General features: G+C 40.4%; 2 protein-coding genes and 1 long non-coding RNA gene across 4 annotated transcripts in view; 2 read left to right on the forward strand and 1 right to left on the reverse strand.

The window, feature by feature from the left end:
• The window catches only part of LOC121368867 (PR domain zinc finger protein 15-like), a 27,311-nt gene extending 21,992 nt beyond the window's left edge, over positions 1–5,319 (forward strand). The window contains exon 4 of one of the 2 annotated variants that reach the window (XM_041493624.1): positions 4,360–5,319. In XM_041493624.1, the coding sequence (XP_041349558.1) occupies positions 4,360–5,117 (758 nt within the window). In that variant the 3' untranslated portion in view covers positions 5,118–5,319. Of the gene's footprint in view, positions 1–2,152; positions 3,574–4,359 lie in introns of those variants that run through there. The other variant, XM_041493623.1, reaches the window with a different exon arrangement.
• The window catches only part of LOC121368868, a 27,335-nt gene extending 15,552 nt beyond the window's left edge, over positions 1–11,783 (reverse strand). Inside the window, exons 1-2 of the long non-coding RNA XR_005957531.1 lie at positions 11,555–11,783; positions 11,121–11,296 (exon numbers count right to left, since the gene is read on the reverse strand). This is a non-coding gene — a long non-coding RNA (uncharacterized LOC121368868). The remainder of the gene's footprint in view (positions 1–11,120; positions 11,297–11,554) is intronic.
• Positions 11,784–12,510: 727 nt separating this feature from the next.
• LOC121368874 (phosphorylase b kinase gamma catalytic chain, skeletal muscle/heart isoform-like) overlaps positions 12,511–14,913 on the forward strand; it is a 39,394-nt gene continuing 36,991 nt past the window's right edge. Inside the window, exon 1 of the mRNA XM_041493630.1 lies at positions 12,511–12,626. The gene's annotated coding sequence lies outside the window, so the exon portion shown is untranslated. The remainder of the gene's footprint in view (positions 12,627–14,913) is intronic.

Here is a 14,913-nt window from a genome sequence, read left to right on the forward strand (position 1 = left end):
TTAAGGGTCAGACGATATTTTCGACATTATTTTCTGAATGTCAGTTATATTAGCTAGACCATAATGTCACGCATGGTATTGTTCCATTTTGACGAAAGTGGGTCTAAGCAACCCATAAATGAATTAAAATCCACTGTCACTGACACTGTCGACTAGTTCTAATGGCGAAAACATGCTTACATTTGCACGTAAATTAGGGCGAAAGCGAAAGGTCTGCTAAGTGCCCATATCTTGCTTTTTCACAAAGCGTTTCATTTGCACGCTTTGCACGTGTATTCCATGTTCCCAATGCTGAATTTCTGTATAATTGGAGCTTGCGTTCATGTACGGTGCACACTCCAAATTCGACAATGGTATGACTTCAACTGACTATTGAAGATCGTGGAAGGGCTATTGCTTGGCTTCAGGATGGCAATACGCAAATAAATGTTGCTCTGAGACTTAGTGTCAGTCAGAGTGTCGTTGGCTGACTGTGGCAACGGTACCAAGCAACGAATTCTGTTCGAAATCGTCCACGTTCGGATAGACCCCGAAGCACTACAAATAGAGAGGACCGCTACATCACCAATATGGCTCTACGTCAACGCACAACCACTGCACGCCGATTACGTGACAATCTGCGGACTGCGACTGGAACTCGAGTGTCTGATCAAACCATACGCAATCGTCTGAGAGCCAATAATCTACGCTGCCGTCGCCAGGCTGTTCGACCACCACTCCTACCACGTCACAGAACGGCCAGACGTCACTGGTGCACGCTTCATCTGCGGTTGCAACGTGTTCAGTGGGGTCGAGTGATGTTCACTGATGAGTCCAGGTTTAGTCTCCAGTTCAACGACGGTCGGGTTCGTGTCTACAGACGTCCTGGGGAGCACTTCGCTGACGTTAACGTTAGACAACGTCACCGGTTCGGTGGTGGCAGCGTCATGGTGTGGGGCGGCATCTCTATCCACCACAGGACCCCCCTCTATGTGGTGGATGGTAATCTGAATGGAATCCGCTATCTGAATGAAATTATCCGGCCGTTGGTTCTCCCAGGCCTTCAGCAGATTGGCGGCGGGGCAGTTCTGCAGGATGACAATGCCAGACCCCGCCGCGCCAGGGTGGTAACGGACTTTCTCAGACAAGGTATCGCCAGGATGGATTGGCCAGCATATTCGCCTGACTTGGCCCCAATAGAGACGCCTGGGACGAATTAGGCAGGAGAGTTCGGGATAACCATGCACCTCCGGCCAACCTTCATGATCTGGGTCAACTTCTTATGGCAGAGTGGCAGGCCATTCCCCAAGAGTTCTTCAGACGTCTGATCAACAGCATGAGGCAACGATGTGTCGAGTGTATTCGCGCCAGGGGTGGATTCACACACTATTAAACGAATGTTCTAATGTGTAAAATCTATGTTTGACAACCTTCAACTTCGACAGCATGTCATGTGACTTTCTTGTATACAGTGACGTTTATTTGTGGTTTTTTGTAAATATGGAACAATAAATAAAAAATTTGGTGTAGTTTACATCATCAATCTAATACACTCTGAAACTTATTTGGTTATAAATTTTTGACCCTTAAATTCTTTTGAGTAGTATATAATAAAGTCACTTTAAAGGTGAATCTTTACTTTATAAGAAATATTTTATTTTTCTTTATTTTTTCATTATTATTATTATTATTTTTTGTTTTGTCAGTACCCTTTGTTTGTGTTTGTTGTCATGTCATGTTTTTGTTTTAGCTCAGGGCCGTACCCTCCGGGGGGCAGGGGGGCAATTGTCCCTCTGAGTATCTGACTTTTCTTTTTTTTTACTCCACAAAACAGCATACACATCTCAGGGTTTAATTTGTACAGTGTTTCATTTGTTTATAAAAATTAGTCCCCTCCTTCCCCCCCCCCCCCCCCCCCCCCCCCCCAGGATATTGATCAGGGTACGGCCCTGTAGCTGGTATCAGTTATTTGTTTGGTACTTCAGATCTTAATGGCTTGCAATTCGGTTAATCACTGTCATTTCATTCTTCAGTTCATCTGCCTAAATTACAATTGGGGATATGATCCTCATTCCAAATATGCCAATGAAAGAGTAATTTATAAACTGTAATTTGTTTATCGACTGTATGTGTTGTCTGGCAGAATACATAACACCAGGTTATCTTTTTTCAGACAATTCCATTCAGAAAGGTGAAAATACAGACACAACTGAATTGCAATACATTTGTGCAGTGTGTAATTTAAGATTTGAGGACATAAGTAAATATGTTGATCACGTAACCTTGCATCCCACACCCACCACTGATGAACTAAACTGTAAGGAATGCGGACTTCGTTTAAAGACAAAATCAGCTCTTATTCAACACCAGCGTTCACATGTTGCCAAAACCATCAGCGATGTTTCTTGTCCAACTTGTGGAAAAGTCTTCTTGAAGAAGAAGTACCTAAAACCTCACATGCTGCGTCACCAAGGAGACAAGAATGTTTTATGCGACTCGTGCCCTGCAAGGTTCTACGACAGGAAGGGACTGTATGTCCATTACAACAGAGTCCACCTGGGAAAGATCAGAAATATGGAAGCCAAATTCTTCTGCAGTTACTGTTCATTTAAGAGCTATCGTAAGCGAGATCTTGACAGGCATTCTGTGGTTCACACAAAGATGAAGAACTACGTTTGTGACATCTGCGGGGTCAGGCTTGCTCATTTCACCAGTCTGTCCATTCACAAACGACTTCATTCTGGAACAAAGCCTTTCAAGTGTGACATTTGCCAAAAGGAATTTTCGCAGAAGATTTCACTTCAGAACCACGAGAGAATCCACACCGGTGAGAGACCCTACAAGTGCGACCAGTGTTCCCGTGGGTTTCAGACGTCCTCGCATCTCTCTAGACACAAGATCACACACAGCCAGGAGCTGCTGTTTCAGTGTAAATTCTGTGATAAGTGGTTCGCACGTCCGTTCCAGGTGAAGAAACACGTTAAGGAGAATCATTCTGATCCAGATTTAGAGAGTGATGCTCTTACGTATGAGTATATAAAAGTTGAGGCTGATCCAGAGGATGTGTCCTTTCAGGACGAACTAGTGTGTGACAGTGATATTCAGTATGAATCTATAGTAATTGAGTATATCGACTAAACTTGCAATTGTTTTGTTGAAATGTATGTGTGTGTCTGTCTGTGTGTGTATGTCTGTGTATACACTTTTACAAGTGTTTAATAAAGTTCCCATTTGTTGCATAAAATATGTATTTGACTTTAAGGTGATTCCAATTTACTTTTTGCATTTAACAATGGAAAGAATGTTTCTATGCATTAATGTTTTAATTTGGCATAAATTTATGGCCCAAATTAGTCATGTAATAATTTTTGTTATGATCAAGATGATGTCTGACAAAAGTGGCTTAAAGACTATGGAAACATGTTGAATAATTTAATATTAATTGTCAATAGTAACACTGATGTATGTAATTTCCTTGATCTGCACATGCCTTGGATTAAAAATGATATTAAAATTAAAACAAATGAAGAAGAAAAAAAACTGTTTTGAGGTAATTCTTTCATTGGTATATTCATAAAATTATGTTTATATGGCTGAATGCCTTTGTCTATTATTTATTTATTGGCTGAAGTTATACAGTAAAAATCGACTATACAGCAACATACTGAATGTAAAAGTGATATTGACTAGAATAAGCAGTGGTTCACCATGCATGGAATTGCCTGTGCAACATTTGGAGGAATCGACGTACATTTACTTTAGATGTTAAAGTTCCTATACTATCCACATTGTACGTGTGCATTATCTTGAACCCTTTATTCTTTTTTTTTCTCTTTCTATATATACATTGTTTTAATACTTGACCTAAAGTAGGCCTATCTGATAAAATCATGCTTTTAAAATCGCCAGCTTTTACATATATATTAATGTAAAGAATGATTTCTGCTGTTTACCGTACTTTTGTGGAAAATTAGATTACTAAAATGTTGAGTTGTGGGAAAAAACACTCCTAAAATAATTTGTGTAGAGGCAATGTGCGATTTTAGCCAACATGGGTAACGCTGATTTGCACTTCCATATTTAATTGACGGCATACAGGAGCACAGCATATATATATACACAATGTATGTATGTATGTATGTATATATATATATATATATATATATATATATATATATATATATATATATATATATATATATATATATATATATACATCATCAAAAACACGTCTTGGTTATTAATATAAGACTGTCTTTTCTGTATTTCGTGAGAGATACGCATGTCAGCGGTCATTAACACCAACTATAGTAATTACGGCATGTTTGATGTTTTAAAAAAAAAGTAAAAATAGTAGTTTTGTAATGTTAACTATTTCAGAATGCATCGAACGAAAAGGCCCCATGCTAAGCTGTAAATTATGTGATTACATCGTCAACGCGGACAAGTACATAAACATCAAAATCCACATCAGAAACAAACACGGCGTCTTTGATGAAAACCCTCTTTGCTCGTATTGCAAGAAGCATTTCGTAGATGGCCCTCAACTACAAGAGCACATAAAACTGGCGCACAAGAACAAGACCTTCTTGTGCGATCTGTGTGGCAGGCCGTTCACCACCAAACAGAATCTCAGAAGACACGGCATGAAGTGGCACAACGAGCCGGGTAATTTTAGGTGTCATGTCTGCGACTATAAAACGTACGACAGAGTCCACCTGGAAAAACACTTGCAGAAACACAGGACGCGCGACGAAGTATATCGCAAGTTTCTGTGTCACCTGTGCGGCCGGGGATTCAGACTCCAGCCCGCGCTCGAGAAGCACCTGGGAGAGTGCTTTCAGAGTTTGGTGTGTCACGTGTGTGCTGCCACCTTCAGCTCGTTGCAAGTCTTCAAGGAACACGTGAGGGGCAAACATGGCACGGTGCAGTACGAGTGTAAACACTGCAAGAAGCGTTTCAGGTGGCGATCCTCCATGTCGAACCACAACAATCGGAGGTGTCACGTCCAGAATTCGAGACCGTCCAAACTACACAAGTGTCTTGATTGTAATAAGAGGTTCAAATGGTATTCCTCGCTGAGGAGTCACCATGCAAATGCGTGTCCAGGGCCAGATACCAGTTCTGAATGTGACTGAAGACCTACAGAGATGTGTCTTAAGTGCAATAAGAGATTCGCATGGTATGGTTCGCAGATGAGTCACCATACAGTTGCTTTTCAAGAGCCATTTTTTTCTTTTTTTTTACTTCAAGTTTTGAAAATGGGTTAATGTTGTTTCCAAAGCGAGCCTTAGTTGAAATGAGGATTTTTGTGAGTTGAAATAAATACTGAAACTGAAAGTGTTTTTTGTTTTTTCAGTGTGTGTTTAATACAAATGAAAGCTGATTCGTGTATGTTTTTTGTATGTGCTTATATTTAGAAATGTTCAGTATTCCTTGCTGAAACATTGTTACTCATGGCTTAAAGTTTAATAAGTGTAAATACTCCGGCAGAATTTCATTACCATTACTATGAAGTTTGTTTTGTTTAACGACACCACTAGATCACCTGATTAATTAATCATCACAGACAGGATACCACATACTACGATCTGTGATATACCAGTCGTGGTGCACTGGCTGGAACGACATATAGCCCAATGGGCCCACCGACGGATTAAGCTAGCACTACCATTATATGATAGTGAAAGTATTACAGCCTTAAAAGACGGGCCATCAGCAGAAATACAACCGTTTTATGTTTCTTTGATGTTGCCGCATAGTCCATTGCAGTTCTTTAAAGTAAATATCGTGTGTGCTGCACCTTTACAATCATCTATTTGGCTTTTCAAAAACAAAATATGCCCTCTGGTTGATTGATTGTTTTATTTAACGACACCACTGGAGCACATTTAATCATCGGCTATTGGATGTCCTCTTTGAATGCACAATGTGGGTATTTAACAGATCACTGCCATACAATTTTCAATAGTTGTTGGAGAACAACTCGAAGCAACTCTACACTTAGAAGTAGCCGTACACACTGTTATGAGAATGGTGAAAGTGAAGAGGCTGAATATATTATTAAAAGTCGTACTATGATTACATCTTTAGGTCACTGATCATTAGATAGCGTATTTTCGAAAAAGGTACCCATAGCAACCCTTTGTCTCCTGTGAATACATGGCTACCAAGTGTAGTTGGTGATGATATCATTTGCAGGTATAGTCCAAACACACTACTGTACTAGTAAGTGGTGTGTTAAGTGTAAATATCGTAATAAATTGTCAACAAAATACAATGATTAAGTGTATTTATATATCCATTATTAGAGATAGAAAACTGGAATGGTAAAACTATAAACATTAGTCACATGTAATTTGCATGCTTATTCTCTTTTATGACGGCAAGCTTGACATTGTGAACTACTTGGTATATGTCATTTAAAATTAAATGTACTTTTGTTTTTAAAAATTGATGCACCTTTAAAGGGATAGTCCTGAGTTTACAACCATTGTAAAATGTTTCCTATCAATATAGCCTTTTCGATGACGTAACTTACAAATTAAATACTTTCTTATTTAGAATATCACTGTCTGTATTTACAGGGTGTTTGTTGTTTTCGTAATGTTTGTAGTAGCTCAAACCGGATTTTACCTTCCAATAATTTCGTACCTACGAAAAAAATGTATACATGTATCACGAATTAAAGTAAAAAACCGAGTGCTACAAACATTAGTATACGACAGCAAACGCATTCGATATACAGACACTGGTATTCTAAACAAGAAAATTTATTTAGTATGAAATAGTCGCCAACAAAGCTCTGTAAACATCTTACAATGGCTGCAAACTCGGAACTGTCTCTTTAAAACTTAGCGTCTGGTTTCAAAAATATTGTTTTAGGCGATGCTGAACATATACTGCTGTCATATCTTCTCCTTTTTTCTTTCCTGTTAATCTGGTAGCCATCTTGAATTCAAGCAATGATAAAAATTTATCTGTATTTGAAAGTGAATGTGATGATTGAATTTCTTGCAAACTAAAACCTTGGATTTGAGGTATACATTATTGCTTGGGGTAAAATAGAATGCCAGCTCTGAGCCTTAACCTTTCACCCATCGAACAAGTCTGGGACGGCATGGGGCGACGCCTCGCACAACGTGAACATTTGGTAATTTTTGACACGAAGAAAGGAAAGAAAGAAATGTTTTATTTAACGACGCACTCAACACATTTTATTTATGGTTATATGGCGTCAAACATATGGTGAAGGACCACACAGATAATGAGATAGGAAACCCGCCTTGTGTCACTTCACGGGCTACTCTCTCTTTTTTCGATTAGCAGCAAGGGATCTTTTATATGCACCATCCCACAGGCAGGGTAGTACATACCACGGTCTTTGATATACCAGTCGTAGTGCACTGGTTGGAACGAGAAATAGCCCAATGGGCCCACCGACGGGCGAAGGAAGAAAGGAAATGTTTATTTAATGACGTACTCAACACATTGTATTCACGGTTATATGGCGTCAGACATGGTTAAGGACGACACAGATATATAGAGGAAACCAGCTGTCGCCACTTCATGGGCTACTCTTCGATTAGCAGCAAGGGATCATTTATATGCACTATCCCACAGACAGGGTAGTACATACCCGACCTTTGTTACACCAGTCGTGGAGCACTGGCTTGAACGAGAAATAGCCCAATGGGGCCACCGACGGCGATCGATCTTAAACCGACCGCGCATCAAGCGAACGCTTTACACTGGGCTACGTCCCGCCCCCTTTGGCACAAAGTCTTATTGGAAATCCACTACATCTTTCCGTTAGCAGCTGGCTATTTCTCGCTCCAGCCAGTGCACCACGACTGGTACATCAAAGGCCGTGGTATGTGCTATCCTGTCTATGGGATGGTGCATATAAAAGATCCCTTGCTGCTAATTGAAAAGAGTAGCCTATAAAGTGGCGACAGCAGGTTTCCTCCCTCAATATCTGTGTAGTCCTTATCCATATGTCCGACGCCATACAACCGTAAATAAAATGTGTTGAGTGCGTCGTTAAATAAAAACCGCCATTTTCTTCCGTTAGCAGCAAGGACTCTTTTGTGTGCACTTTTCCACAGACAGAAAAATACACAACACGCCCTTCGATATACAAATTATGGATGGCCTAGACTATAAGAGATCAGCCTAAAACGGCACCACTACCAAAACGGAACCATTTTCGTTGGCGAAAACGGAACCAATTTGGCTATAACGGTACCTCAATGTTGTTTTTGACCGGCGTCGTGGTTAGGCCATCGGTCTACAGGCTGGTAGATACTGGGTTCGGATCCCAGTCGAGGCATGGGATTTTTAATCCAGATAGGCTTACCGACTCCAAACCCTGAGTGAGTGCTCCGCAAGGCTCAATGGGTATGTGTAAACCACTTGCACCGACCAGTGATCCATACCTGGTTCAACAAAGGCCATGGTTTGTGCTATCCTGCCTGTGGGAAGCGCAAATAAAAGATCCCTTGCTGCTAATCGAAAAGAGTAGCCCATGTAGTGGCGACAGCGGGTTTCCTCTCAAAATCTGTGTGGTCCTTAACCATATATCTGTCTGCGTCGTTAAATAAAAAAATTCTTTCTTTCTTTTTCAATGTTGTTTTTGGTTGTTTGTTTTTTTAGTTGTGTTTTTTAAAATAAAGGACCTAACAGTTCAAAGACCGTGTTGTGTCTGGTCCGAACATTTATTCGTAAAACTAAAAGTAAAATTGTTTTGGAAATAACAAAATAATATGTAATTTAGACATTTTTATGTGCAATTTATAAAAATAAATAACGTCTTGTAAATTTCAAGTATGAAAAAAGGCGTTTCCTGTCATCGTTTGAAACTCGCCCCCAAAACCAAATTGCCTCCTACCAACTCGCCCAGTGACGATATAAAGTTTGTTTTGTTTAACGACACCAATAGAGCACATTGATTTATTAATCGTCGGTTATTGGATGTCAAACATTAGTGACGATATAAGGGAAATAATATACAATGTATAGCTTTTGCACGTAAAATATCCCTTGCTGCATTTCCAAAACAAAATGTAGTGGGTTTCCTTTGATGACTACGTGTCAGAATTACCAAATGTTTTGACTAATTAATCAATGTGCTGTAGTAAAACAAAACAAACTTTAATCTTCTGTTCGTACAATGTTACTAATATATTTTAAAACTTATTACAACATGCGCGTATTCTATGGTATCGCGATACGACACTGTAGGCTGTTACACCTCTATCAACCCTTTCCCTCCCATACGCTGTTTACACGTGGTGTTCCTTCAAGGCGTACATAACATAACAACAAAAGTTTACAAAGTGAAAGCATTTTATTTATTTTGTTTGTTCATAAAACACGGGGAAAAAAAATATATATATTTTGTTTTATATATATCTTGGTTGTTTTGGGTTCTTTTTCAACATGTCCATGTTGACCAGTTCAATTGTATAGTATATAGCTAAATGTCTTTATATAGGCTATGTCTGTTGACCAATCTCTTCTGTTAATGTATATGATGTTTTAGTCCATATGGACAGGGCCATGGATAGACGAGCATTTGGTGAGCAGCTAGTTTAAAGATATATATATATATACTCTTCAAAAAAAGAAACGCAAAAGGGTACAAATGGGTTATAACTCCGATTTTATGTTTCCTACCGGTTCATGCTTTGTGAATATAAGGTCATTGCATGTCCCAAACACATTCCCACGGTTACATTCGATAAAACGCAGCTACTGTACAATAAAGTTCCAAAATGTGAATATTCGCAAAAACGCAGCCACGTGCAAACCATGTCACCACTGCACGTGCGTTGTCTGCACGTGCAACATGAACACCGACAGTATAAAAGTGCAGGGTGTTCGCTTGCCTGGCCTCTGTATCTGGCCGACAGTTGACAATCCAGGACATGCCACGTCTCAGTGAACCGCAGAGAAACAATGCCATCGGCCGACTAGACGCAGGCGAATCCAGAACGGCCGTTGCCAGGGCATTCCATGTGTCCCCAAGCACCATCTCCAGACTGTGGGACCGTTACCAGCAACATGGATCAACACGTGACCTCCTTAGATCCGGTCGACCACGGGTCACTACCCCCGGGCAGGACCGCTACATCCGGGTACGCCACATTCGGGAACGATTGACTACTGCCACATCCACAGCCGCAGCAATACCAGGTTTGCGCAGGATATCCGACCAGACCGTACGGAACCGCCTACGTGAGGTAGGAATTCGTGCCAGACGTCCAGTTCGAGGTGTCATCTTAACACCACAACACCGTCGACTCCGACTGCAGTGGTGCCAGATTCATCGACAATGGCCTCAACTGCGATGGAGACAGGTGTGGTTCAGTGACGAGTCCCGATTTCTGCTCCGACGTCATGATGGAAGATGTCGCGTGTATAGGCGTCGTGGTGAACGTTATGCGGAAAACTGCGTGCAGGAAGTGGACAGATTCGGCGGGGGTAGTGTCATGGTGTGGGCAGCCATCTCACACACTGGCAGAACTGACCTGGTCCACGTGCAGGGCAACCTGAATGCACAGGGCTACATTGACCAGATCCTCCGGCCACACATCGTTCCAGTTATGGCCAACGCCAACGCAGTGTTCCAACATGACAACGCCAGGCCTCACACAGCACGTCTCACAACGGCTTTCCTACAGAACAACAACATTAATGTCCTTCCTTGGCCATCGATATCACCGGATTTGAACCCAATTGAGCATCTATGGGACGAGTTGGACCGACGCCTCCGACAGCGACAACCACAGCCCCAGACCCTGCCCGAGCTGGCAGCAGCCTTGCAGGCCGAGTGGGCCACCATCCCCCGGGACGTCATCCGTACTCTGGTTGCTTCAATGGGCAGGCGGTGCCAGGCAGTTGTCAACACACGCGGAGGCCACACCCGGTATTGACTCCAGATGACCTTGACCTTGGTGGTGTGTCCTATCACTTACTCACAATGGACTAGGGTGAATTGTGAACAATCCTGCAACATTTGGTAATTATCGGACTCGCCATTCAATAATTAAATCAATTCTCCAAATGTTACGACAATGTGGTTTTGCGTTTCTTCTTTTGAAGAGTATATATTCCCATCTCTGTAAGCGCTGTCATACCTCAAAGATTTCCTCCTAGTGCATGGTGACACGCTGTCGGAGATATGTGCGCAGGCGACCTTCCTGCACAAGGCGTGTCTGTATAAGCGGCATGGATACCTCAGTGTGAAGTTCATGGATGAGACGTAAATACCCAATGGCTGGTCACATATTGGCATTTATCCGTCGATGCCAACCTGCAATACGTGAAAAAGTCATTGTAAATTCAATAAATAAAATTTGCAGTATGTAACATATATAAGTATACTATATAAGTACTTACAGTTTTTGGTCTAGTAGAGAGGAAAATGTGAATACAGGATCTCGGTGTAAGAGATTACATACATATGTACATGCAAATATCAGCTGGAAAGTATAGCTGCTTTCTCCATCTGTATAAAGTGAATGAAATAAGTAAATAAAGTGAAGCAGTCTTAAACATACAAAAATCTAACCTTCCACGTGGTCCTTGGTTCTGACGGTTACGTTGTAGACTGACCAACATGATGGAACAAATAGCGGATATTATATCCACTGTCGGCCAACGTAGTCGATCAGTTCTCTCAGCTTCCCGTGTCTTGGTACCAGAGTTGATTTTCATATACATTTGGTGTATGTGTGTCGCTGGTAGAAATGGAAGAGCCATTATCTTCCTCGCAAACTTGTGTACTGAATCGTCCTGTTTGTATGCAACCTGAAAAATATATCACGAGATTGATAAAAAAATTTAAAAAACAAAATTAAAATTGAAATAACATATTTCAAAACAAACCGGGTAATTTATTTCTTTGGGATGGGAAGCTTTTTACCAATCTTTGCTTTTTGGCAAATTCTAGAAATTGAGATTTTTTTTTTTTAAATTGCACATTAAAATTTATAAAGTAATCACTATACAATTACATCGGACTAATTAAAACCCAAATTAATCCCATTCCTTTTTTCATGTGATATACCCAAGTTTGCTAGCTCATACTAGCTTATTGAACTACCACAGGCAAAAAAAATTTCTTTTTAAAATGTGTTGCCTTTATTAAATGTTGAATAATGTAAACAACACGTTTTTTGTTGTTGTTGCAAACACCTGTGGACGATTGTCTGCATATTGCCAACATCTAGCAGCCTATTACTTCTATCTCCCTTATGGACATAAAAATAAAACAAAGTAATAAATTATTAATATAGCTGTTGTTTTATGGAGCATGTCATCGTTCACAACTTTTAAAATATTTGGTGCGGTTTCAGCCAACACTAGGTTCCATTTTGTCCATAAATTTTGGTTCCGTGTTATGCTTAGGGCAGTTTTGGCAATGTGCGTTTTTGCTATAACCCGACTATAATACACACGGCTATCGTATGTACAGCCACTCACCGCTCCGACGGCAGTGAGGAAAATGGAGTTGTCTACTCTTGGACCGTTTCCAACAAAAATGGTGGTGAATTATTGTTGAATTTTATGTTTTAGACTACATGTGAATAACTAAACGCATCTACATGTAGACCGATATTGTGGAAATACTCATATTTATGGTAATTTATAAACGCTACAGTAAACTTGATTGCATGTTGCTTACATATAACAATTAATTGTTTGCGATTTGTAACTTTGTCACTCACAGAGTCCGATAGTTCATAAAAATAAACTCGAATGTAAATGCACATTGAGTTTATAGGCCCGGCGCCATTTTCCATTAGCAAATACAGAGCCGTTCCGAGCAATTTTGCTCGGAACGGATATGTGGTCGAAATAGCGAATTGTGGTCGAAATAGCGATTGACACCACCTTTTCCCACCCTAATCGTGTAGTGTGATCTTTTTCGGGCATATGCAGACTAAGAAATACTTACTTTGAAACGATCTTCACTTTGAATTAAAGGAAAAACTCCCATAATGCACCGTGCGTTTTAAACCCAAGTCATACGGTCGGTCGTTTAAACTCAATGTGCATTTACATTTGAGTTTATTTTTATGAACTAAGAGTCCGACAGATTCAACTGAGATTAGTTGTGATTGAATGTCCTTCAACCCTATCCTATTTATATGTGGCGATAGGGCAAGAGCATACTTTCAATTTTCAACAACCAGACAGTCGCCAAATTATGTGCGTTTGAATAAACTCGCTCGAAATAAGTATTATGACATCACAGGCTCATGGATCGAATTAGCCCGAGTACTCTGACTGTAAGAGAGCTAGACGGACATTTGGACATAAACACGCTCTCATTACAGTCAGAGACCAACCTATGTCTTTTTTTGGCAATTCCTGACTACCAAACGGTAGGCAACGAGTCCCGCTCTAATACCACAACAGTCCTATGTTTGACGTCAAATACCTTTACATCAATAATTTTCGAGTTAAGTGATACAAAAAAATCCACATATTAATCACTAATACACATACTACAGAAAGAAACCCGACAGCACCCACATTCAGCTACGCTTCGTGACACTCCGTCGCAACAATTGCAAAGCTCGGCGATCTATTTCGAGACGTAGACCACGTGATCGCGCACTGGGCGATTCCGCCTTTTGCAGCAGTTACAGGGGCCGTCTCATATCAAGCGAAGTTACAACATGGAAGAGTTGGCTAATGCAGTTTTGGATGAATTTGGATTTCATTACGTCATTAAACCAAAACAATTACACATTATTGATTCCATTTTGAATTTGAAGGATACATTTGGGGTGTTATCGACAGGATACGGCAAAAGTATGTGCTACGTACTGCCTCCTCTTATGAGATGACCCCTGTAACTGCTGCACAAGGCGGAATCGCCCAGTCTCGAAATAGATTGCCGAGCTTTGTAATTGTTGCGACGAAGTGTCACGAAGCGTAGCTGAATGTGGGTGCTGTCGGGTTTCTTTCTGTAGTATGTGTATTAGTGATTAATATGTGGATTTTTTTGTATCACTTAACTCGAAAATGATTGATGTAAAGGTATTTGACGTCTAACATAGGATTGTTGTGGTATTAGAGCGGGACTCGTTGCCTACCGTTTGGTAGTCAGGAATTGCCAAAAAAAGACATAGGTTGGTCTCTGACTGTAATGAGAGCGTGTTTATGTCCAAATGTCCGTCTAGCTGTCTTACAGTCAGAGTACTCGGGCTAGGATCGAATGTCCTCAACCTCTGAGTCTGTAGTGTTTATCGGTATCAGGTCGTTTCGTAAGTTACGTAACCATACCGTTTCGTACCATACCGGTTTGTACCCAAAAGCATACCAGTTTGTACCCAAAGGGATACCAGTTCGTAACCAGAGGAACATCGGCATACCAGTTCGTACCCACATTTGTACATGTTATTTAATGAAAAACAAAACAACAAAAATCCAAGCCAACTGCATTTTAATAATTAGCGAATCATGTCAAGCGAAGTCAGCTTATTTGTTGAAATATTTCAAACACATAACATTTTTATTTTTACATGACAAAAAACATTTTATGTACAAACACAATTGTATTTATTTATTTATTTTCGCATTTTGTATTTTCGTATTTATGTCCTCAATTCAGCCAACGAATGTTCTTCCTAACGTTCGCAAACTATTTGATTGATGTACGTCGTGTCCATTTGGTTTAACGTGAAGCGCACAAACCAGTCTAGCGAACGTTTTGTTTTCGCTCGGTCTGGCTAAACTGAGACCTTGAGATAGCCTACATGTCTTTCGGCCCTGAACTAGCATGTGTATTCAAATCGACATGCATTGTCAGTCTGTTTTTATTACTTTGGTTCAAAGATTTTACAAAGTGAAAATATCAAGTTACGGATCTTCCAGACATTGCTGTCATACATCTTGAATTTATATACAAACAGGACC

The sequence above is a fragment of the Gigantopelta aegis genome, chromosome 3 (assembly GCF_016097555.1).
Source record: "Gigantopelta aegis isolate Gae_Host chromosome 3, Gae_host_genome, whole genome shotgun sequence".
NCBI classification, from domain to species: domain Eukaryota; kingdom Metazoa; phylum Mollusca; class Gastropoda; order Neomphalida; family Peltospiridae; genus Gigantopelta; species Gigantopelta aegis.